The sequence below is a fragment of the Plectropomus leopardus genome, chromosome 1 (genome assembly GCF_026936395.1).
Source record: "Plectropomus leopardus strain MGB_pleo_1.0 chromosome 1, ASM2693639v1, whole genome shotgun sequence".
Lineage (NCBI taxonomy): Eukaryota > Metazoa > Chordata > Actinopteri > Perciformes > Serranidae > Plectropomus > Plectropomus leopardus.
Window position 1 is genome coordinate 11,612,047 of NC_142176.1, and position 23,787 is coordinate 11,635,833.

A 23,787-nucleotide genomic window follows, 5' to 3' on the forward strand; every position below is an offset into this window, starting at 1 on the left:
CTGGGCAGAAATGAATGTCTGTAACAATGTGAGTTTCAGCAAGGCATTTCTGAAATAGAGAGAGAGAAATACCCAATTAAATGTTAACAAAATAGAAAAATAAATGAATAAATAAATAAATAAACAAACATACTTCTACTTCTACTACTACTACTACTAATAATATATTAGATTAGATTATTAGAATCCAGCCTTGGATGAACACGAATGTCCACAATATGTTTCAAGACAACCCAGCCAGTAAAAAAAAATCTCGGGTGCAAAGCTGACATTTTTGTCTGAGGATGCTGCCAGGAGTTAATGGAGTTTTCCAAAATGCAACAGGTTCATCATCTGGGGAAGTTCACTTGATTGCTTTGTGAATAGTCAATTAGATTTTGACATGACTTGTGCACAAATTAAACAAAAAAGTATGTCTGAACTTTACATTTTTTAGATATATTATACTGTATTGGATCATTTTTGGGTGGAGCATGCATAGCTCAATATTTTTTTATTTAAAGATTATTTTTTGGGCGTTTTTACCTTTATTAGATAGAACAGATCAGCAGTGTGAAAGGGGGAGAGAGAAGGGATGACATACAGCAAAGGGCTGCAAGCTGGACTTGAACCTGCAACTGCTGCGGCACACACAGTGCCATTATTCATGGGATGCCTGCGTAATCCACTAAACCACCGGACACCCCCATAGGTCAATATTTACTATTAATTTACACTAATGTTATTAATATTTGGCACCTATTAATGTAAACTGTTCACTGAAAAAGCACATTATTAATGATTTTTCTTTTTTAAATTTGGTGTTTTTCTTAAAGGCCTGTGACTCGCTGAAATGAAGCAAAGTCATCTCATGATGTGTCATCACAGATTATGGCATTAGTGTGGATATGAGTTGAGGAAGTTAGAACTAGTAACTTCATGTTGTGAAAAAATACGTCACTTTTAATCCATCCCTCACAGAATCCGCAGGGCAGTTCCAGTTCACCGGATGGGGATGACTTCACTTTAGTAACTTGTTTATTCTCTTAGAGTACAAATGAAATGGCAGTCATGGTAAAGAGTCTATTATAAAACACAGTTGTTTTCCTTTACATACATCAAGAGAAATGCAGTAGTAAAACAGAAAGTACTGTCTGATTCTACCATCCCAATGAGCCCTCGGGTATCGTGAAACATCTCAGCATGGGGTGCCGCAGCCTTTACACGCTGCTTCCCTCCAGAAAACAAACAAACTGAGGTCTTAATAAATAAATAAATAAATAAATAAAAAAGTCTCTGTATCCTCTTAACCTCAAGGCATGGAGGTGATGGTTGCTCCAGGCAAAGCATTCATATAACTATATAGCTAATTTGAAACAAATTTACATCATAGCGTTGATTATTTAAACACAAGTTGGAAAAAAACAGGACTTTAACTTCTTAATTATTCTTGTTCACACTGCATTTCCCATGCACACAGTCGCCTTAAGTGCAAATAAAGCCTCCCATCTGTTTGTAATTACAACTACATAATTTCAGTCATTGTGGCTAATCATTTTGACTGCACATTCGATTAAAACTAGTGCAGCAATGGTGCAACTTTGAATATCTGTGTGAAAGCTTTTGGGCCTCGTACAGATGTGAACAGAAAAAGTAGCAGATTAACGTCTGGCTGCAGAAGTGAGACTGAAAATTGTATAAAAGCTCGTGCAGGCCAACTGGCTCCAAACCAAATCCTTTATAGCCCATTTTCCATGAGCAAGTAAAATTACACCACTGCTAGAAAGCTTTCCCTGCTAGCTTTGTGTGATGCTTTTTATTTGCCTAATCCCCAAATTAAATGATGTTTGACGCAAGAAATTTTAAACCTCATGTCATCAAGCCTCTGCTCTCATCATGTCTCATTTCCCTGTGGTGCCCACGGAATAGGACAGGCAGGCTGCATGGCAGGCTACTTCAATAAAAGGAGTTGAGAAACGTCATGTAACATCACTTTACTGCGACTCTATGTAAGCTAACGACATTATGAACCCCGGGGCAATGGTGAAAGCTAATGATGGGAGGATGATGGCAACGCAATGTTGCCATAGAAGCCAATTTCCAGTGGCTTGCCAGATGTTAAACATCTAAATGTGCATTGATCAGTGACTGGATAGCCCATAGAGATTTCTTCATTTGCCTAAAAAGAAAACGAGGTTCGACTGCGTCCCCTTTCAGTTTAACAGGAACTGAACGAAGCATAAATGATATGATTTAAATTAATTACATATGTAAAAACATGTAGTCTCAATTAATTCAGTTAGCCTGCAACACGATTCCACTGGCAAGGGGTAGATTAGAGGGTGTAATTAACAGAAAACACAAAACAACATAATGTGCGTGCGCACACACATGCGCACACACACACACACACACACACACACACACACACAGTAAACCCTAATTAAAAAGCATTCAGCATTCGTAAACAGATGACAGTTTTGACTTAGAAACTGGTGGCCTCATATAAATAAAAACATTTTTTTGCGTTGAAATGACTGGTTGACACATCAATTAGTCAACCAGCTAGTAATTAAAAACTTTTGGATGACTAATTGATTTATACCATGGCAGAGGAAACAGTTCGAGCTACGAATCACCACAAAGTATGTGTATATACTTAAACAAAAACGTATTTTTTCTTGTTAATCCAGTATTTAATGTCACAACACTATGAACATCGCGGGACACACTGCATGCGCAACATCTGCCGAGATTCTGTTGACAGAAACATTGTTGGAGGACTTTTACTTTGAAACAAAAACAGTAAAAGTTCAGTTTAAGCCATAAAATTTATATTTCTTCTTGTCTGTGACAAATATAGACATTGAAAGTGTAGTGATAGGTGGCATGAAGTGAGTATGATTAACAAAACACTATTTTCACAATCTGTTTTTGCTGAAAACTGTCCACGAGACTCCTATTGAGTGCCCCAGTAAAGATGCCTGAAATAAGGTCTGCAGTTAAAACAAGCTGAAGAGACTTCCACATTTTGTTAACGTTTTGGTCGTTTACATAAAATATGTCAGCAATTAACCCGCTAACAAACTTTAAAGCTTTTGTGTTTCTTAAAAAAGATGGCTGCTAACATGTGGCTAAATGAGACAACGGATCGTCTTCACACCAAACCGCAACAAACTCAGCTTTACAGCCTTGCAGTGGTGGAGACATGAACGTAGTGTAGTTCGTTTGTGGCCTGACATTAGCTTTTTTCTTCTGGTGATAGCATTTAGGCCTAAAAAATTATAAAAGCTGTGTTCATTTGTGAAGATGATCTTACTGAACAAAATGTGTAAGGATCATCAACATTTTTTAAAAAATTTTTTTTTTTACCACAGAGCTTATTTTCGGTAATAATTCAAAATCCAATGACAAAATCTGATCAGCTTTTTGACAGGGAAACCAGAATGATGTTAGCTTCTGCGTCGGCCTACAGAAAAACGTCATCCCTGCGGGCACTAACTGGGAGACAGATTTTATTTTGTCCTGCCAGCCAATCAGATACTAGTATTTACATTACTTTATGAACTTGTGTGTCTGATGCTGATGACGGGACAACACAGTGGACATGTTCTCAAATGAGGACAAGTTTACTGTTTGTGTAAACACAGCTGAGCAATGTTGTTGTAACTTCTACTTAAAGCTTTGTATTATCACTTTTTCAGTGGTTCTTTTTTCATGGAGCAGATTTTAACCAACATCTACTGCAGTCTGTTTATCTGTAGCTCTGATTCAGCAGCACTGATTTATATAAGAGAGGTTGCTGAATCCTCCAACTCTGTGAAGTTGACTGGTTCAGCAGCTTGTGATCAGAGCTGAGTCACACGCATAACGCTGCTCCTGCATCACCTAACATCTTGCATACTTCCTGTGCCAGCTGACATCCTGCTTTGAGGACACGTGATGACACAATTTCACATCATCCTTTACCAACAAACATGATTATTTACAACGACAGCTCCCCTGATCTCTGAAAATAAATCAATAACATCATGTTTATCTTCTCCTAACTGACTCCAGACCAGGCAGACTGATAACAGCAGCTTTAGTTACTGTCAAACTGATTTTCTCAGCAACACAAAAGATGACAACCAAGTGACAGGGCCTCGCCCAATAAACACGAAACAAGCAATTAACCCAACTATCACCCTATAATCACGAATCAACTGTGGAGCTAGCTGGTTCCCGCTTTGCTCGCAATCGTCCCCAGTTTGGCAGAAAAGCCTTTTGGAGGGAAAACATGGAACATCTGGTGGAAGCAGACAGGGGCTGGCGCTACACGATGGGAGAACAAGTGCCTGAAAGCTTCATTATGTCCCAGCTGTTGGGCTTGCTGTTGCCCTCAGCAAAAACAACCTCGGCAGGATGATGTTCCTGGCAAATACGCTGCAGATTATTTCAAGCAAGGCCTTTTTTTGTGTTGCTCTGCAGGGAAGCGTGAGCAGGTGCTGCTGGTGACTGTGTTATTTCAGTGCGAGTTGACCAGTGTGACAGGGCTGAGCTTTCAGCGAAGCAGTTCAAAGCTAAAGATAGACATTTAGATGAGGAGAATGTCTCTTCTTTCTTTCTCTCTGGAGTTTTCCTTGTTTTTCTTGGAGTCTGAGCTGTCGGGAGCAAATGTCGAGGCCCTGTAAGGTCAAATGAAACCCTGTACCATCTCTAAAAAGAAAAAAATTTGCTTGATTTCTTCCAAAAACATCATAAGAAGGCAATGAGCAATGAAAGGGGAAATGACGAAGAAATTAGTGAAAAGTAGGAGAAAATCACCTGAAAATTAGTAAAACAAACAACAAAAACATCTTTGAGCTCATAGAGCTCGGGATTTTTCAGCCGAACAGCTAACTTACGGTGTAGGACTCAGTAAAGTTTGGAGATAAAATGGTTTAATCGTGTCGCTCTTGTTATTGTTATTGGACCATCATGGATCCAGTCCTGGTAGTGAAACAAGTCATTGTGTATGCTCAAAAAAGAAAAAAAAATCCTACTCTAACAATGCATGTCTTTGGTAAAGAGTCTTTTTGGGCCTCATGACACCATAGAAATTGTAATTCCATGGTTTGGCCACTATGTCAAATTGAATTCAATGCCCAGCGCTGTTTGTTAGGGTTGGTAGAGCCTCACAGAGCCAGTAACATGAATATACACTCTATAAACACAAAAACAAATACCTGACAATGTCAGGTTCAGATATCAAGGATGCTGAGTAAACTTAAATTGCAGAATAGTCTCGTTGACATCTGAGAATACAGAATCAGAATCAGCCATAAATAAAATCTCCAGTTTTTGCTTAAACTCTCTCCAGGGCCAAAGCCATAATTTCAGAAATACTGAGTCCAAATTCTGCAGCAAACTGTAAACTCAACCTGAGGCTGTTAAAAATCCAAATTGCAAACATTACTGAGGACATTTCCACCTTTAAAGGAAATAGCAGTTACAGTTATGTGACACCAAACCTGATGATGAGACAAGATGTTTCATTCGTGAAATTTACTGCTCACTAAATAAACTATTGCATGTGTATCATGTATAAAATAATCAGTGAGTGAACAAAGTGATTTCGAACACAGCGTGGAGTCAGCGCAGGTGTTCAGAGTTCAGAGGTTTACATGTGAACCTTCTCTCTTTGTTTCTTATTTCTAACTTTTCTTATTCCCTCTTTCCGGCCCGGTGCTGCAGCGGCAGCAGCGGCAGCAGAGCTCGCTCTCTCAGGTTGGACAGCTTGTTCAAGTCGAATGCTATTAGTTCTAGGTCAGCGCCTGGGCTTTCTCTACACCCCAACAACACCTTTTCACCAGGCAGGGATTCCAACCACCATTAATCAGAGTGGTGACAGCCCATGGATGTCAGTAAATATGTTTCCCTCACTGCCTCTTTTTCCCACCACTTTCCGTCCCCGCTCTCTCTATCGCTCCTATGATTGTTCTTTTCTCCCTGTTCTTTGGGATTTAATGTTGGCCTGTTCTTGATTATTAATATCAGAATTCGACAATGAAAAAGTATAACTACACATCCAACACTTTAAAACCTGGAGTGACATCACTTTTCTTGTGCTGCTTTCAGACACCTTTTAAACCTATGAGCAAATCGGTACGATTTCTTCCAAAATCAGGGGGGAAAAAAACAAAGAGCAATTTAGTAAGAAGTATGTCACAAGTAATTACAGAGTAATTTTAAAAAGCTAAGGGAAAATGTCTGGGGAAAAAAGAATAAAAGCCAAGGAAAAACTACATTTATAGCTAATTATCATAATTGCTTATATGAAATTATGTTTCAGAATTATTATAATTTAAGCATGTTTTTCTAGGTCATTTTTATTTTTAAATCTATTATTATTACTATTATCAATTATTTATTTATTTATTTATTTATTTATCTAAGGTTCAGGTAATTTTCTTGTACTTTTAACTTTTTTTTTTTTTTTTTGCTAATTTGGGGGTCTTTTTTTTTTTTTGCTCATTGCCCTCTTCTCTGTTTTTAAAAGAAATCAGCCAATTTAGTTTCAAAGAGTTAAGCTGGATAGTTTTAGGATTTTTTTGGCATTGAGAGAAACTGCACCAAGGAGCAGAAAATTGCTTCAAGGTGCAAAATTAAAGTCTTTTGCTTGTTCCCTGCTACACCAAACATTCTCTTACAGCCAGCTTGCATATGAACATCTTATCTGCATGTTTTTTTGCACTGAACATAAGTGTTGGCCAGGTGCTTATGAATGTTGTTGGAACAAAACGTCTGCTCACTTGAGACAGTGTGACAGTTTTGTGGTGTGCACGGGTGGTACAGCTGACAAGGAGGGGATGAATGTTGGCTAGCATGCTGGCTTTTGTGTGCGTGTGTGTGTGTGTGTTGGTGACATGCAGGCAGAGGGCCAACGGCAGCCAGTTGGAGAAGTGGGTGCCCATCTCGGTTGGCATGCAGGGCCGAGTACCTGCTGCTGTCCAGAGACAGCTGTAACGTAGCCACCCGTAGCCGTGCAATCAGGTTGGTGGCTACTGAATGCTGATAATGCTGCAGTCTGCGCTTTTCTCCGCCTGGCAGACGGAGCTGCGACCGACCAGTGACAGGCATTCCTCAAGAAAATAACTCAGGGCCGCAGCCAGAGAAGTAAACAGAGAGCAGAGAAGAGCAGGAAGACAGAGAGAGACGAAGAGATAAAGAGAGGATAAAGACAGACGAAGGGAGGATGACACGAAGCAGATAGTGACCTTTGCAAAGATGGATTTGTTTACCAAACAAATGTTCTCGCTGTCAACACCTGCTCCAGAGTGACCTTCACACAGAGACAGAGCTGACGGCACTCATCAGTTCATCTTTGTGCAACTCGTCAACGCTCGATCGCATCAGTTCAACACACAACATGAGCCATGTTTCCTGTCCGTCGATTCTTCTGCATACAGTCATGTTCATTTAATCACTATTAGCTGTAATCATGTTGGCTCAAACACTAACAGGCTCATGATTCATCATTGGCTCAAATTCTTCACTTATAATAAGGGATAATTCACAATTTTCAACCAGCTTTGTATCAAAACAGTGTGGGTATTATGTGTAGATGAACTGCAGGAGACTTCCCTCCAGTTCTCAGGCTGTTGCTCAAAACACAGGATGTACTTCTGCATTTTCATATCGCCCACCACCACAGACACAAGGAGTACAGAGCTGGATTATCGCTCTCAAAATCAGGCCAAAAAACAAAAAAAACAGTAAAACTCAGCAGCGTTGATAGAATGTTAATCAAAATATATCTCTCATAATGTTTTCAGAAACATATTTTAACGCTGTTTAGCTGTAAAGTTTGTGAACAGGAAATGGGCTGCACACTGCTTCCTGCACAGTGAAAACAGAGGCCTAAAACAGGGATCAAACGCTAAAACTAAGCAGCACTGATCAAATATAAACCAAGATTCTGTTGCTGAGTTGCGTATTATCGCCTCAAATGTTGTCAGAAACATTTTTTAGCTTACTGTTTAACTGTAACAACTTGCCACCATTATTTCACTGGGACCAGTCCACATTACATTTATTGGTCTGATCAGGTGATATGTTTTCTGGTAGTTGTAGGTTTTCTACCTCTTGAGCAAAAGCACCCTTTTTCTCTGCTTTTATTTGCATCTTTTTACTGCAAACAGCCTAACTTTATGTAGGGGCCTTCTTTATATCTGTAAAATATGTCTTAAAGAGTTCACCCAAAAATAAAAAAATGGATTTTTCCTCTTACCTGTCATGTTGTTTCTCAATCTGGATTGTTTGGTGTGAGTTGCTGAGTGTTGGAGATATCTGCTTTAAACACGTCGGCCTTCTCTCCAATATAATAGAAGTAGATGGCACTTGATCCGTGGTGCTCAAAATGCAAAAAAACCCAAAACAAAACAAACTAAAAACACCTGAAAAACTCATCAGAAATGTGTCTTTCCAGGTACCATGAGCCAGTTACTCAAGATAATCCACAGACCTTCAGGTGCTGGTAGGTGTGGTCAGGTCATTAGTTATTGGGATCACCTGAGGCCCAGCGTTCCCAGTACTTCAAATGCACACCAGTGGTGTTGTTAGGCCTTGGCCTCCAAGGCTTCAGCCCTGAATGTTTAATAAATAGCCCCATTTTTAAATATGTGGGCTACGTATATGTTTCAATAAATAAGAATAAGCTCAATAGTGATAATAAGCCCCAGATCTCATCTCTCTAATTTCCTCTCATACTTGTACTTGAACGGACTTAAAAATTAAATTCCACCACTGTGAACATAAATACATACTTTTTATTTAATCAGTCAGTATTTTTTAGATAATAGCAGTTGTTAAGTATTCTGTTTTTACTCAATACAATTTCACTAATACTACTAATTACTAATATTACTTAATAAGAGTTTTAATATCAAAATCCATAATTATTCTGGAAAGAAAAAAATGATTTTTTTAAGGGTAAATAAAGTGCCAGAGTGCATAAAAAGCAACAAAATAGAGTTTGTTCATCAATAAACCTCCAAGGATGATTGTTCTGGACCCTCTTACAGAGATCCAGGCCAAGATCCTAAAAGATGTGTGAGTTTGCTGTACAGACTGTATGTCTTCATTGAGCTGTCCAATACTACTGAACCTCTGCTCTGTTAAAGGTTATCGCTGTCACATTAAAGGGATCCAAGTAATAGTCCAACAATAAGACTAGAAAGAGTGCAGAGTTTATGACACTGACTGTGTGTTCAAACTCCAGTCGAGGACCTTCGTCACATGTCACCTCTCCTTTCTCTGCCCCCCTCACTTTCTGTCACACCTCTAAGTTAAGTTATTAAATAAAGGCAAAATGCACAATAAACGATTAAAATAAATAAATAAATAAACATTTGAAATGATCACTACATTTAACCTCTTTTGTGTTGGGCCCGTCTGTAATCCCTGTAGCCAGCAGATGGCAGTGTTGAGCTAAAGCTGTTTTTCATCAACAGTTCATTCACAAGCTGCTGCTGCTGTTCACCATCACTGTCAACACAGTGACAGTGATGCACACAGCTCTTCATACATCTACAATGGAGATAATATCTTAAAACTAAATGGCTTCAATTTGACAGAAAATCAGTTGCATGAATTACAGTGTTAGCAGTATTGGAGCTTTTATGTTTTATGTTACAGACACCTGATACATTTTTGGGTGAACATCCACTGTGACATGAGCTGTTTAAGATACCACAACACACAATTCAACTAAATAATGATAAAAATATAGTTTGGTTCTCTTCACAGGGTAGTGCAAGACATTAGGTGGGTTTTAACTGATGAAATTATGAGTGAAAATATTTAAGGTTTCAATGACTTTCAGTGACAAACTTTGTTTTTCACTTGATTTAAGCTACACAAGTTTAATTTTTACATTTCCTATCCCATGCCTATATTTTGTACTTTTCAAACAGGACTTACCTGTGCTTTATTGTTATTATCCAGTAAAGCACAATAAAGGTAGCTGTTATGTGCTATACAGATAAAATGGCCTTGCCTTTGCCTAATGCACTTCACCTGAACACGTAGCCCACGCTCCTTCTCTCCACTCTTTCTAAAAAGGGTTGTCTGCATTTTGTCTGGGAGGAATAAATCATCTGAGGCCATAATTTATAAATGATTTTCACTCAGACAGGAACCACTCTGCAGTCTCTCGAAAAACAACAAAAAAACAACACTGTCTGCTATCTGATCTTATCTGCTGTATGATTTATTGCCCAAACCGTTGGGACAGGATCCATCCAGCTCTTTTCGTTTAGTACATCAACCTGAAATTATTTCATATTTATTTTTATTTCTTAATGTTGGTTCCTTAGCAGACTTTTGGCATGAGATGAGGTGGCTATATTCTCCAGCTGCCAAAGAAAGCACCTTTTAAGCTCCTGTATTGTTCTTTTGAAGTTCTTTTCTTTTTCTTCAGCTTAGTTTAGTTTACTTAAATGGGCAAAAAAGTAAAAACACTTCATCAAAAATAGCCTATGAAGAGTATATTTCCAGCAGACAACAAAGAGTGGCTCACAACCAAATATTCCAGCGCCTCTCACAGAGGAGATACATGATAACCTGTCCAACAATTTGTAAAAACCGATTGATAATCAATCATATTTAAAGCAAAAGTGTAATTTAGCTGCAAATTGACTTGTCCATGGTATTATCTGGCATCAGTAAAGGGCCCCAACACTAAAAAATAAATAAATAAATTATATAATGCTATTTGACAAAGGTGTTGTATAACACCTTTTAAAAGTGGGTGCCACGTAGCACCATAATAGGTTCCCCTTTGATAAAGACAAAAACACTTTTGGGTTCAGTTTAGCACCATTTTTGTTCAGAGTGATCCTGAGGTATGCTTCAGAAGAACACAGCTTTTTAAAAAAGAAAGTCCATTTAACTGTATAAGCTGCATAAGTTGTAGTATGGGTTTACAAAAATTAAAGTTGTTGTGTATACCTGTATATATGTTTCCTTACCCTAAAGACTCCTAAATATAGCAAATTGCACCTGTAAAGTTTGACCAGTGAGTAAAAACAACTTGAATATTGTGTTCATAATCAGAATTAGTTTGGTTGTGTTTTGCTGATTGTATGCCATATACCGGAAGATAATAACTTTAGTGCGAATCTTTTGAGAAACAAATCAGCCTCTGATCCAGTTTTCTTAGAGCAGTTCCAAATTTGAAGTAGGCTCACGTACACAAATACAGTCTCAATCCCTGTGTGATTGTTTAATTATTAAGGTTGTTTGTGTGGAAGGAAGCTCAAGCAGAACTCGGCTCTAACAACAGGAGACTGTGGAGGAGATGCAATGTAGAGCTGACGGTGCAGAAGTTTCTGCTTTTGATGGCAGCACACAGTTTTATATATGGTGCAAAAATGTTTAAAAAAAATCATCATGAAGTCTCTTTCTACTGCACTGACTATCTTAAAATAAATCCAGATATCACAAAGAGTGAACAAACAGAATTAAAACACCGTTTGGTTCGCCGCCCTCCCCCTTCAACAATTGATTTCTCTCATGCACCCAAACTATTTGTCACCATAGTGAAGTGTTTCCCTACGAGCCTCGCAGGTTGTTCAGCCCTCTTTACCTCGAGGGCATCAGAACAATGACTGCATTCACATTCAAAGCCACGTCGTGCCTCTGTGACAGCAGAAACAGTTATGGTTTGCATTAGCTTGTAACATAGCATTAAGTGAAGAGCCAACAGAGTGTCTGCTTTGGGCCTGTAATTACAGTTTCTGTCTGCCTCTGAGGACAGCGCCAAATTATCCACCACAGACTCGGAAATCCCCAAACTACAGAAGAACACAGGCTGACTAAAAAACTGAAATGTCTCCAGAGGTCGGAAATTTCGGCTTTTAAAAGTACTTTTCATGCAGGCCAAAGTCGTTGAGTTATAATACCAAGTTAGTGCAGAAATTCTTATTTCTAATCTTGAATTATTTGATATTTGATTCATTCTGCTCAACAAAGTGAATCTGAATACAAGAATAATCCTGCCTGTTTGATGTGGTTTGAGATCAAAGGGAAACTTGAACCTGCTCTCTATTTTCCCATGTCTCTGTGTCTAAGTGACTAATGGAGACAACAAACTTTGTTTGGTCTAGTGCAGAGAGCGCTGCAGCAGCGACACATGCTGCAACGTAATCTTGACAGGCAATCGTGCACCGTCAATTTACATCCACTGAAAGTGCTTGTTTTTGCCACTGACAGGCTCAGATGTCAGTTTGTTGAGTGTCTGGTGACATTATGGAAAAGACCTTTTGCTGGTTGCTTTTAACTACCTGTTCAAAGGTGGGAAAATTCCACTGGTAAACCGTCTCACTGTTCTGAATAAAAGATACGATCGCAGAATAGGGGAACATATTGCCTTGAAGCCAGCGAGGGAGGTGGTTACACCGTAGGCAGAACGGGTGTGACGTTTTGACGACATGTTACTTGTGCAACCCATCACTGGAGATTTAAAGGCAGCAAGCAGAAAACCCAAAGAACTGCAGCTGAAAAAGTCCACAGATTTGGAAAACAATGACGTTCAGGACCTCCATATCCTCAAAGCAGAGGACAGGATCAGGTGATATATAACAGGGACGGTAAATTATTGTTGGTGAAATATTATTGCTTAGAAAGCGCTGCTGATGCATGTGTCATATGTCACATAAGAGGATGATGCTGTTGTGTTGAATGTCCCTTCGGTTTTTCTTCCATGATGCCGGCATGCTGTCTAAAAATCATACACTGGAACTGTATGATGCTGTCGTTGTTTGGTTCTGTGTAAAAAATGAAAAGGCAGCGTAAAGAAGGAACTTCATTGTGGCCCCACAGCATGTAAAAACGGCTTTAGACACAAAAACATGGGAAAATAGGGTGCAGGCTGAAAAATACATAGATTTCCCTTTAAAAGTTTGTAACACCCATCTTAGTTTTCCCTCTGAGATATATATTTTATTCATAGACCAACAACAATAAACAAAAATATAAAGCATCACATCAACTTTTTATAGGCAGAGAAAAAGGGTATAATTTTATACAAGACATCTAAAATGACCAATTCAGAGCAGAAACACATAAATCACAACTAATAATAACGATTAAAGCGAACAATTTAAACAAGGTGAAAATAGCACAAGCACTATAACATGAAGAGTGTATAAAAAAGACAAATTTGCTTATTTGCAAAATATTCCCTACTGGGTAATTACATTAACCATGGGGTTAAAGAGCCCATTTGGGTTGGGACCGCTGCGTTCAAGGACACTAGAAGCTCTACAAAGAGCTGCGTTGTCTCAGATTGGTAGATGCTACTGTCTCTGAAACAGTCCCACATTACAGTTCGAAAAAGACATTTAATAGAGATCAAAAATCTACAAGCTTTAAAATCTTATGGCTTTTCTTTTTTCTCTTGAGTCCCTAAAATGTTAAAGATTAGCACCACTGGGCTGGCATTAACTTCAAAAGCTGGGTTAATGTAAATAAGTACTTTAAAAGGATTCAGTATGTTGTACACCCACTGTGTCTTTGTCTAGTGTTATAGAACCAGAAGGAAATCGATCCGCTTCCACCACAGCGGGTGGCCAACAGGAAACAGGACTGAAACTAAGACTATGCTTTTCTATTCCAGTAAAAGCTTATCTCAACATTTACTCAGCATGTTCCTTTTTTTCATTTTTGAGCATCTTTTGTTCTCCTGTTTCAAAAACCATCAACATTATAAAGGTTAACGGTCATATTATAACACATGTATTTATGTACTACATGTACATAGACCTAAAAAAAAAAAAAGGGACTTCAGATTTCAGAAGCAACAGTTATTTACACGTCTTTTTCTGCCTAAACATTTCCCTTTGTAAAAAAAGCTGTGCTTTGTAATCAAACTGCTTCATCTTCACAGGTAGAAAAATACAAGTTTCATATCCCGGCACCTGCTAGAAGTATTTCTGTCATGTCATGCAAAAAAAAACACTTATCACCTTAAATGTCCTACAAAAATAATTGGTAACAAAATAAAGTCTTGAGAGTCATGCATCTGTCCTTTCACTGGTTTCTGTACATAATTCAGCTGTGTTTTTGTTGTTTTCTTTTTTACAGTCCTGAGTGTGCAAAAAGTCGATATCACTGATGGCTAAAAATAAGACCAATGTTATGGACTGCTGAGAAAGAAAATTAAAAAAGCAAAGGCATCTTCCCGCTCACTTTACACAGCCGTCTGCAGAGCACACACAAATATTCCAACTACATTTTGTGTGTCTGAATTATAACTTAACTACGGGTTTGCAGAATAGCACATTATGTGAGATGTTTTCAAGTTCTGTGTAAATGCTTATCATTCTACCTACGACACAATGCAACGCTGCAAAAGTATTTTGCAAATTGGCAAAGCTTCCTGAAATTAATGCAGGATATATTTCCTATTCTGACAAGAACTATTGCAGCTGTGGACTACAGCTGACTGTACTCTACCAGCACTGCTTTACTAGAATATTAACATTTTACAAAAGTGCATCATCCTCCTGATGACATCTGATGAATGCCGCTGTCTTTAAGTACTCATATTTAGAGGGCTGTAACTCCTGTCTTCTTAAGTTTGACTGATTCTTGTTTTAATTTGTTCCTGTCTTTTTTAGTCAGGGTAACATAGACTGCATGAAATGAAAGTATGTAAACCTAAACAAATACTTGTTCTAGGCTTTGAGCATATTCCTTCACACAGTGTTTACAAATTGTGGTTGAATTTTTCCATTATATTATTCATTTTTCAATTCATCTCGCTTGTAAATGTCTTCATTACCTATCAAATGCCCAAACACAGAAACAAAGTCAAGTGAAATGCATTTAACATGATCTTACACGTTTTACAAAATTGTCATTAATGCTTAAAAAAAGTTCATTTTTATATCCACTGTTCGGTTTAATATCTGTACAAAAAAATGTGTAAAAATCACGAAAAATGAAATTTAAACAGAAGAGGAAGGAAATAAGAATCTCAAATGAAAATGAAAAAAAACCTCCTCCCATTGCTACAGCCTTGCTGGCTCTTAAAAAATGTCAGCATTATAATTCTGGACAAAATGTGGAGATCATCCTAACTGCTTTAATGCACTTGTCCCCTTTTGCCACAAACAACATGAATATAAAAAGTGCTTCTGACAGCTGGTGGGGAGGAAGTTAGAGACTGAGGATTGGCTGAATAAAGGGGCTCGTCATGTTTCCGTACTTGTGTAGCTGTTCTTGCCTGCGTGCAGTCTGTGTGTTTTTAGTCACTGACAGGAAGTGGGTGGATGAAGGGCTTCCCTAAGAGACGCTGGAGCAGCGGATGCTGGGGGAGCCCATTTGTGTGAGCACCTTGTCGAGCCACTGCAGGGGGCCGTTCAGGTGCAGCTCGATCCAGCAGGGGGTGCTGGTCACCGTCTGTCGCCTGGGAGGGACACGAGGACAGCAGAGACAGATGTTGAGTTCACGGAGAAAGATGTTAAGCAGAAGTTGTGTGAGTAAACTTACAAAGTCAAATTTCAGCCAAGTCAAACTACTTTCATTTTAGCCCGCACGAAAAACAAAACGACCTCAGAAAACAAAACACATTTTTAATGTTAAGACAGAAATCTAAGACTCATGATGTTAATTTTTTAGGTTTATAGTTGTATTTTGGACTCCCTTGGGATTGTGAGGCGTTCCCTGGCCAGATGAGATATATAATCCCTCCAGCATGTTCTGGGTCTACCTCAGTGCCTCTCCACAGCTGGAATCAAACTGATTTACAGTTGTGTGTCAGTCAGTCATTTTCTGTAACCGCCTGTCCTCGTAAGGGTCGCGGGGTGGTGGAGCCAATCCCAGCTGTCATTGGGCGGAAGGCGGGGTACACCCTGGACAGTTCACCAGACCATCGCAGGGCCGACACATATAGACAAACAACCATACACACTCACATTCACAGTCAGAACCCCGGAGAGAACCCACGCAGACACGGGGAGAACATGCAAACTCCCAGACCGAACCCCGTTCCAACTGGGATTCGAACCAGGGACCCTCTCGCTGCGAGGCAACAGTGTTAACCACCGTGCAGTTGTGTGTTTCAGTCTTTTTTTCAGTTTGTTTGTTTCAGTTTTAAGTCCTTTTGACCACATGTCATCATGTGAGGGACCGAGAAGTTATACTTCCACATTTTTGCCACTGTTTAGAATCGGCTTGGGGCTTGGTATGTACCCTCTGTCTAAAATGTGCAATTTTAAGCCCAGTCTGCTTTGACTGGTCAGCATTTCTGGGTCCTCTCTAACTAAAGTCCCCCCTTTACACCGCCCCTGCACTTTTACAGAGAACCTAACGATGGCAGCATTATTCTGCTGCTGTGTGTGATTACACACTGTATCCCGCGATTAAAGGACGCATGGCAGGCGTGACGTTTAACACACAAGCATCTACCTCTAGTGGGACATATAATATACGCATCTGCAGCACTTTAACAAGTAACAATGGCATAACATGTCAATCACAATCATTTACTGTCTCTGTTATATGACCGCTGATCTCGTCCTGCTCAGTTTGCGGACATTTACGGCCGCTGTTCTTCTTTGAATTAACCGCTAAGATAACAGTTGCTATTTAAATCTCCCGCAGTGGGTTGCACGCATAAACACCTCATCATAACGTCATACTCGTGCCGCTAATGGTCACGTCTTTCCAGCTTTACGTTTTACACAGATCACGTTTTAGGGCTGTCACTACCTCTGTTCCCCGCTCAGAGGCGAGACCACTCTGTTCCACCTTTCCACGATCAGAAGTTTTGTACAGAACGACGAGGCAGCATTACGGGGTAATATTTCCACCTTTAACAGGCAGAGCAAATGCGACTTAAATGTCTTTGCAAAGTCATCAGAGACAGGAAATGACCATAACGGGGAACAGCAGACTTCTTTCCTGTGAAAAATCACCAATGAAAGCTTCTAAGCACAACTTCACATGTTCCAGCAGGAATACAATCAAAAATCAGGTTTAGAATTTATAATTTAGCAGCGTAGGCTATATAATGTAAACAGTAGTGTAACTGGAGCAGATGACCATATAAAAAAAATTCAGCACACTATGATGTCATACTACAGCCAGAGTATTAAAAAACTGCTGGAAACAAAGTATTCAGAAAAGTAAGAAACATGAGGTTTTTGCTCACAAAAATTACTTTTATATACATTTCCCTCCTTTATTATGAACATCATTCATTGTAATATCATATAATACACAAAATGTGGAGAAGCATCGTAGTTCCCCTTTAAGGTCAGTTTAAAGTGTGAAATGAAATGAAGAATCAACCTTCTCTTTTCTATTTGTCATCTTATCTGTAGTTTCTGTCCACAACAATTGTGTTTTAAATGGGTCTATTTATCAATGACTACATAGTGATGACTTTAGCTGACTGAGAATAAATATGATGACATGAGCCAAAACTTGCAGGCCTTTATATCCTTTTAGAGTTCAAAAAATGCTTACTAAAAAAATGTCATTTTAAGGGTGTCATACCGAAACAGAAAAAAGGATGTTCTATTTCATAAACAACATAGTGATGACTCAGTCTCTCCACTTACAGGTTTTTAAGATGATTTATATTTCTATTGCTCTCAATTCTTGAAAAAGAAAAACTTTAGAAGAGACAATACAGATAAAGTTGCCCAGATAGTCGGCCTCTTGATCTTTATATCCTTTGGCACTTCCCTGATTCTCTGCAGCCTTCATACAAAAACCCTTACTGCTTTTCTCATAGAGGACTGGTGAGGCAATCGTGCTCAATTATAATATGCAAGTATAAGTGGAGTTAAGTGACAGCTCTTGTGCCTACAGTGTCTGCTGAAAGACCAACACCAGCTGCATTGCAGACACTGAATTAAAAAATGCCAAAAAGTTTTTGAGTGCTTTAAAAAAGGATTTTGGTTTCAGTGTGCCTTACCCAGTGATAATAACAGTCATTTTTGCCTCTGTGCTTTGACACTGACTCCTGTGTTGTGCTTTTTTTTTTTAAATCAATTCATGCAAAACTGATTTAATTTGGTAAAAACAGAAAGAACCAAACCCTGTGTTTTAAGGCAGCTTAATTGGGTAAAGCAAATAAAACACTATAATCTCTCAGTCAATGCCAACAACAACAGCAGGCAAAATGTATCCTTTACGTTGTTATACATCTAATGTATGCATTGCCAAGCCAAATGAACAGAGACACTTGCCAGCTGCATGATTTCCCTCTGGTTTATATGGTTTATTTCATGAGTGCAGGCAATAAAGACTGTCTGAATAAATTAGGAGCAACAAAGAAGAAAAAAGCAAGATATTTCATCCATTTATACAATTTTTGGTTCACAGCCTGTTGACAGCTTTTACTGAATTAAACACAGAAAAAAGTAAAAGGGATAAAAGAGTTAAAAAAACAACCAAGAGTCAGCATGGGAAAAGACAGGGAGAGCGAGGTGTGGGTGGAGGCCTGGCTGGTCCAGTAACCTGAATCCTGTTCTTAACTGTCTCCACATGTCAGCGTTTGCACTGGACAGGACTGGCGAGCAGTCGCTCGCAGCACAAAGGTTTCCCCCCTGAGGAAACCTCCTGAGCAGAGCCAACTTTCAGCCAATCACCGGCTCTCTTTTTATTCCATCTCGTCCTCCTTCACTATCAGTGAGTCAGACGGTGTGGAAAACAGGGAGGGGATGAAGAGGGAAAGTCTGACATCTCTTTTTGACACAGCACATGTGTGTTTGTTTAAAAATAATCTGGCGTGCCAACTGGGGCCTGTTTCTATTGATGAGGGCTCGGCGACGTCACACACCGGATTCACCAGAGTGTGAGCAGATGCCTGAGAGCGGGGGCGGCTGGACTGTGGGATGTGATTCACAGTCTGTTTGTTTCTATTGTCTGTGTTTACATGAGGGCTCACTAAGGACTTGATCTTTGCACAACAGCATTTATAGTGTTGCTGACAAGTTGGTTGTGGGTTTTATCATCTGTTAAGCAGTTCAGCTCTGTAGCGGTCGAGGTTTACCGTTTAGGAAATGAGCGAGTGGTTGTCATTAGCCCAAAGCTGATCAGTGAGAGTGGCTTACCTGTACTCGGCTCCCCAGCCCTTCACGAAGCTCATGCGGATAGTGCACATCCTTGTGAGCTGGTACACCGCCTCAAAGCCCTGGTTGACTGACTGGGCCAGCAGGGCAGCAAACTCCTGGTTGTTGAAGATCTTCAGGTTACAGCCTGGAGGGAACGACCAGCACGAAAAACAAATGTCAGGCCACAACCACAGGTCACGAACACTTTGATTTAACTGTTAGTTAGTTTTTATGTTTTTATTTTAGTTAGATCTTCATTCCGAATATGGCAAATAAAATTAGACAACAAAAATAAAATATAAGCAAGAAAAAAAGAACATCAGAATCCCCATCGGACATATTCAGCAAACAAACAAAAGTATTTAATGTCTGAAAAAGGAGGAGGTGAATACTTATTAAATCTGATCAACTTTTTTCAAAACAAAACAAATCAAGTATATATACACATACATACATACATATACAGACAAATACACCTACATACACACAAACATATTCACCATACAACTTGATTAAATCACATGAATTAAGACAAAAACAAGAACAGATCACTCTAGCTCTATACATGATTTGAACCGTTTTGAGATCTTTGAATTTGAGTGCTTTTAATTAGATAAAGAGTGGGTTTGATGGTTTTCTGTGAGTGGTTTTGTTTACAGTTCTTATAGCTTTTGTCTTGTTCATAAGACTGGAGGAAGCTTTTGTGGGCGTTTGGCCTAAAGGGGAGCTCGTACAAAGTGTTTTGTGGCTGTGGAGGGAGCTGAAAGCTGACAAACTGCCTCAGATGATGTCACGCTGCATCCTGGGTAATGGAGGCACCAGGTTTTGACAAGAATTTGTGGAATATAAAAGATGATATCTCTGCTTCTGCTAAATCGATTTTGAGACAGTTTTTTTTTTTTTAACTTTTCATCGTATGTTGAGCGATGTTACAGGAACTCAATGCTAATTCAGAGGAGCATTCTTTTAAACACGGGTGGGAACTATGATTGAAAGTTGAAAATATAAGGAGGGAGACAGCTGGTCTCAATGTTACGGTGCTTCTATAAAGGTTTTTTAAAACATTTTTAAACATCATTTATTTAATGTGATTTGACAGGACTTGAATCTCCCTGGAATTGTAAAATCAGCTGATTCACACAGTTTCATACTTTCAGTCCCAGTGAAACGGAGGTTAGAGTGTCTGTGGCCTCTGTAATGTGAAGAATTTCCCAGTGAAACTGAATATTTGATCGCTGTATTATTACGAGAGGGATTTAAATCAAATCCTTTGCATTAGTTTGGAGCACAAAAAAGTGGACGGGCTTAGATTCTGGCGCAATGCAGAGCTACAGCGGACTGTTGGCTCCACACACACCTCCCTCACCATTAGATAAGAAGGGAGTCAAAGGAGAGATGAATGCATTAGACCTCCACCACATTGTTTTGGAAATGAAAACACGAAAACGTTTTGATATCCAAACCACACATCTTTTCCCATCTCTCTCCACATTGCTCTGCTAAGTACTACACACCGCAAATGGTGAAGTTGGTTTTGTATGACTGGTGTGGCCAGCTAGTCGCCCCAAGTCTCCTTTGATTGGATGAACTGGTGTAAATGCCCCTGAGTGCAGGATGAGTCATCAAACATTTGAAACTGTTTTACATTAGAGATTTTAACGTAAAAATACTATTGTGCTAATTTTTGACATTTATTTTGCACATAACAAGAGATAAATTACCAATTAACCCATGAACACAGGATTAAAACAGGGAACATGTATTTTTCATTTCATGGGGGCTTAAATTAAATAATCTTAGTTATAGATGATACTTACATGAGAAATTTATTACAGTAATCTTAAACAGGCAAACATGATATGCATTTGATTTCTGTGCGTACATAAACTAGTGCCACCTTTGGGTTAATCTGATAGCCATCAATTCTGACAAGTGCAGTGTACAATGTGTTACAAAGTTTGCCCTCATGAGATTGTAGTCATGACCTTTGAGTTAAAGTGACTCAGACGCTTATTCAGACATGAAACAAACATGTAAAACTGCTGATACACTTAAGTAAAGAGGTGCATGTCTGACAGCGGCACGGGCGACTCAGACAACAAAGAGCAGCTGTGCTTTGTGTAAACATCTTGCTTCTGACAACAAATCTCTTTTAAGACTTATTGATGCGTTTTGTTCAGGGACACCCTTTTACAAATCATGTGGTAAAAGTGCACACACCACTTTGGAGAGAAAAAATTAAGCCAAAGAGGACGTCCCTGGACTGGTAGTGAGGAAAAGTGATGGGATTGATGTGTCCTCTGCTGTTTTAAGTCATGATGATACAGCCAGAGTAAATCTGTTCTGAATCATCCATTTTAAAGAATTAACTAAACTTAGATTAATCACAGCTTGGCTAGCTATAATCCTCAGTGTCGTCAGTTTTGCCACAGACATTGAAAAGTGCTCAAACTGGAGGATTTTGGACAGCGGAAAAGTTGTCCAACACTGCAATTTCAAATTACTGTCTCCAGAAGGATCTTCCTGCCCTAAGGACTAAACTCAGTGGTGACAGTTACGGACAACACATCTCCATAATGGATTTTTTTTAAATGAACGCATTGGAAAATATGACTCTAGACCCTTTCACACTTGCACTGCAAACCTGGAAGTATCTAGATATTACCTTGACGAGCTTTATGTGAGAACACAAAAGCTCAAATCAGTTAGATCAGAAATTAATCAGGCTTTATCCTGCCAGCTTCTGAAAACTTAGTTTGTGTAATGTCCCATTGAGCCCATTTGTGAAAAGAGTAGCTAATTGCCTGGAGAATTCACAGCAAGCGTGTGGGCGGGCGTATTGATGATGTTTCTACCATTCGAACAAAGCCAGAAAAAAAACAACATCTGAGGGTGAAGAACCAGGGTCATTCACATGAAGACGAGAGCAAAATGTCAAGGACAGAGTGCCGAAATCCTTCGACAAATTCAAGGAGCAGCAAGAGACTATGTTGCTTATGACCATAATAAATAAATAAATAAATAACTAGGAAAAATGTATATATATATATATATATATATATATATATATATATATATATATATATATATATATACATTTGTAAAAAGGAAAGTACGAGAAAATGTATTCTGTCAGTGCAGCACATACCTGGAGGGATCTTGCAGACTGTGGCGGGGTGCCAGCCGTAGCGCTGGTTACAGTTGGGGCTCTGGACAAAGATGGCGCTGTCGCTGAGACACTCAGCAAACACTTCTCCTCCGATGTAATACAGCCGCACACCACGGCCTTTAAGAAAGCAGAGAAAGAACAAACTCCTCAGATAAAATGCCAAAATGAAGAAATGTAAACATAAATGAAGAGCAATGTCTTTCCTGGAATCGGTATAAAAAAGGAGCATTGTGTGATTTTTAATAAAATTATCATATTTGCACTGAGTGATGTCTTACCAATATGTCTGCGCGTTAATTCCACAGCTGCGTTGCGGTTGACGTTGGACAGCAGGCCCAGGCAGAAACGCTCAGAGTTGGAGGGGTCCGTGAAGCCATCCACTGTCAGCGAGGGCTGTGAGGCGTGGAAGGTCTCACCTACTCGCTGGTTCAACTCGTAGTATGAAATAGAGCACCAGAAGGCCGGCTCGCAGTATGTCACTGGTTGAAGGTCTGACAGAGAAAGACGGAGAAAGATACAGTCAAACAAAAATGGAAAGTAGACTCGGAGTGCATTTCCTTCAACTTCTTTTAAAGGGATAGTTCGGGATTTTTTAAGTAGGGCTGCATGAGATATTTATGTATAGTCAGTGTATTACATACATTAGCTGACAGTTGGCATGCTCCCCGTTTACAGAAACAGACAGGATGTGCTACATTTTGCTACATTTAACTACATTTAGATGGAAACTCAACGACAGAGACTAGATAGGGGGGTGGCTGTGAAAAGGCTGAAATGTGCATTTCAATGAGAAATTGAACACTGAAATAATACGGGACACAAACAAAAATAACCCAAACAAACTGGTAACAGCAGACAGGAGTGAAGGCTGGTTGAATTCAGAGGAATAATGGCCAAAAAACAGAGCAGATGGGAGAGAGACTGGAGAGCCACTGGAGTAAGGACGATGCAAAATATGGGGAGAAAAGGGGCTGAGGTGGATGTTGAGGGGGAAGAAAAACTCCAACCAAAGAAAACATTCGGCTGAGCTTGCGTCACAGAATGTCAAACCCATACACTGTTTCCCAGAAGCTTCTACCAGACGAAATGTGGAAACTCAACCCTCACTGGTGGGACGCTGGAGCCAAAATGGTCAAATTACAGGCTTATCCATGATCATTTTCAGTAACTTCAGCTGGTTCCGTTAATTTGCTCTTTTTCCCCTCAACATGGCCACTGTCTAACAACCTCGACATTTTGTCCTCGGCTTTGAAGTCCAGAACAGAGCTGGACGGCACTGCCAAATGAAACTGGTGTGATTTTGTTATTTCACCAGACGCTTTCCAGCCGAGCCCCCCTGGCGTTTTTCCATCCTGATAGAATAAACATAGGATATTGTCATTGAAGTGAGTGTGTGCTGAAGGGTGTCTTGGCCCTGTTCGACGGGGAAGACAAAGGCTTCTTTCATCACCTGGTTTCCTCTTACAAAACTGGAGTTAAATCAAACAGAGAATTCCCAGTGGGGAGATAGTCTATTGAAACATTTGTCTGTAAGTGAGGCAGACAGAC

General features: G+C 39.4%; 1 protein-coding gene across 1 annotated transcript in view; it reads right to left on the reverse strand.

Moving 5' to 3' along the window:
* Window positions 1-12,916: 12,916 nt before the first annotated feature.
* The window catches only part of smad3a (SMAD family member 3a), a 37,367-nt gene continuing 26,496 nt past the window's right edge, over window positions 12,917-23,787 (reverse strand). The window contains exons 5-8 of the mRNA XM_088075362.1: window positions 22,518-22,730; window positions 22,219-22,356; window positions 19,071-19,215; window positions 12,917-15,412 (exon numbers count right to left, since the gene is read on the reverse strand). Coding sequence (XP_087931488.1) covers window positions 15,289-15,412; window positions 19,071-19,215; window positions 22,219-22,356; window positions 22,518-22,730 — 620 coding nt within the window. The 3' untranslated portion in view covers window positions 12,917-15,288. The remainder of the gene's footprint in view (window positions 15,413-19,070; window positions 19,216-22,218; window positions 22,357-22,517; window positions 22,731-23,787) is intronic.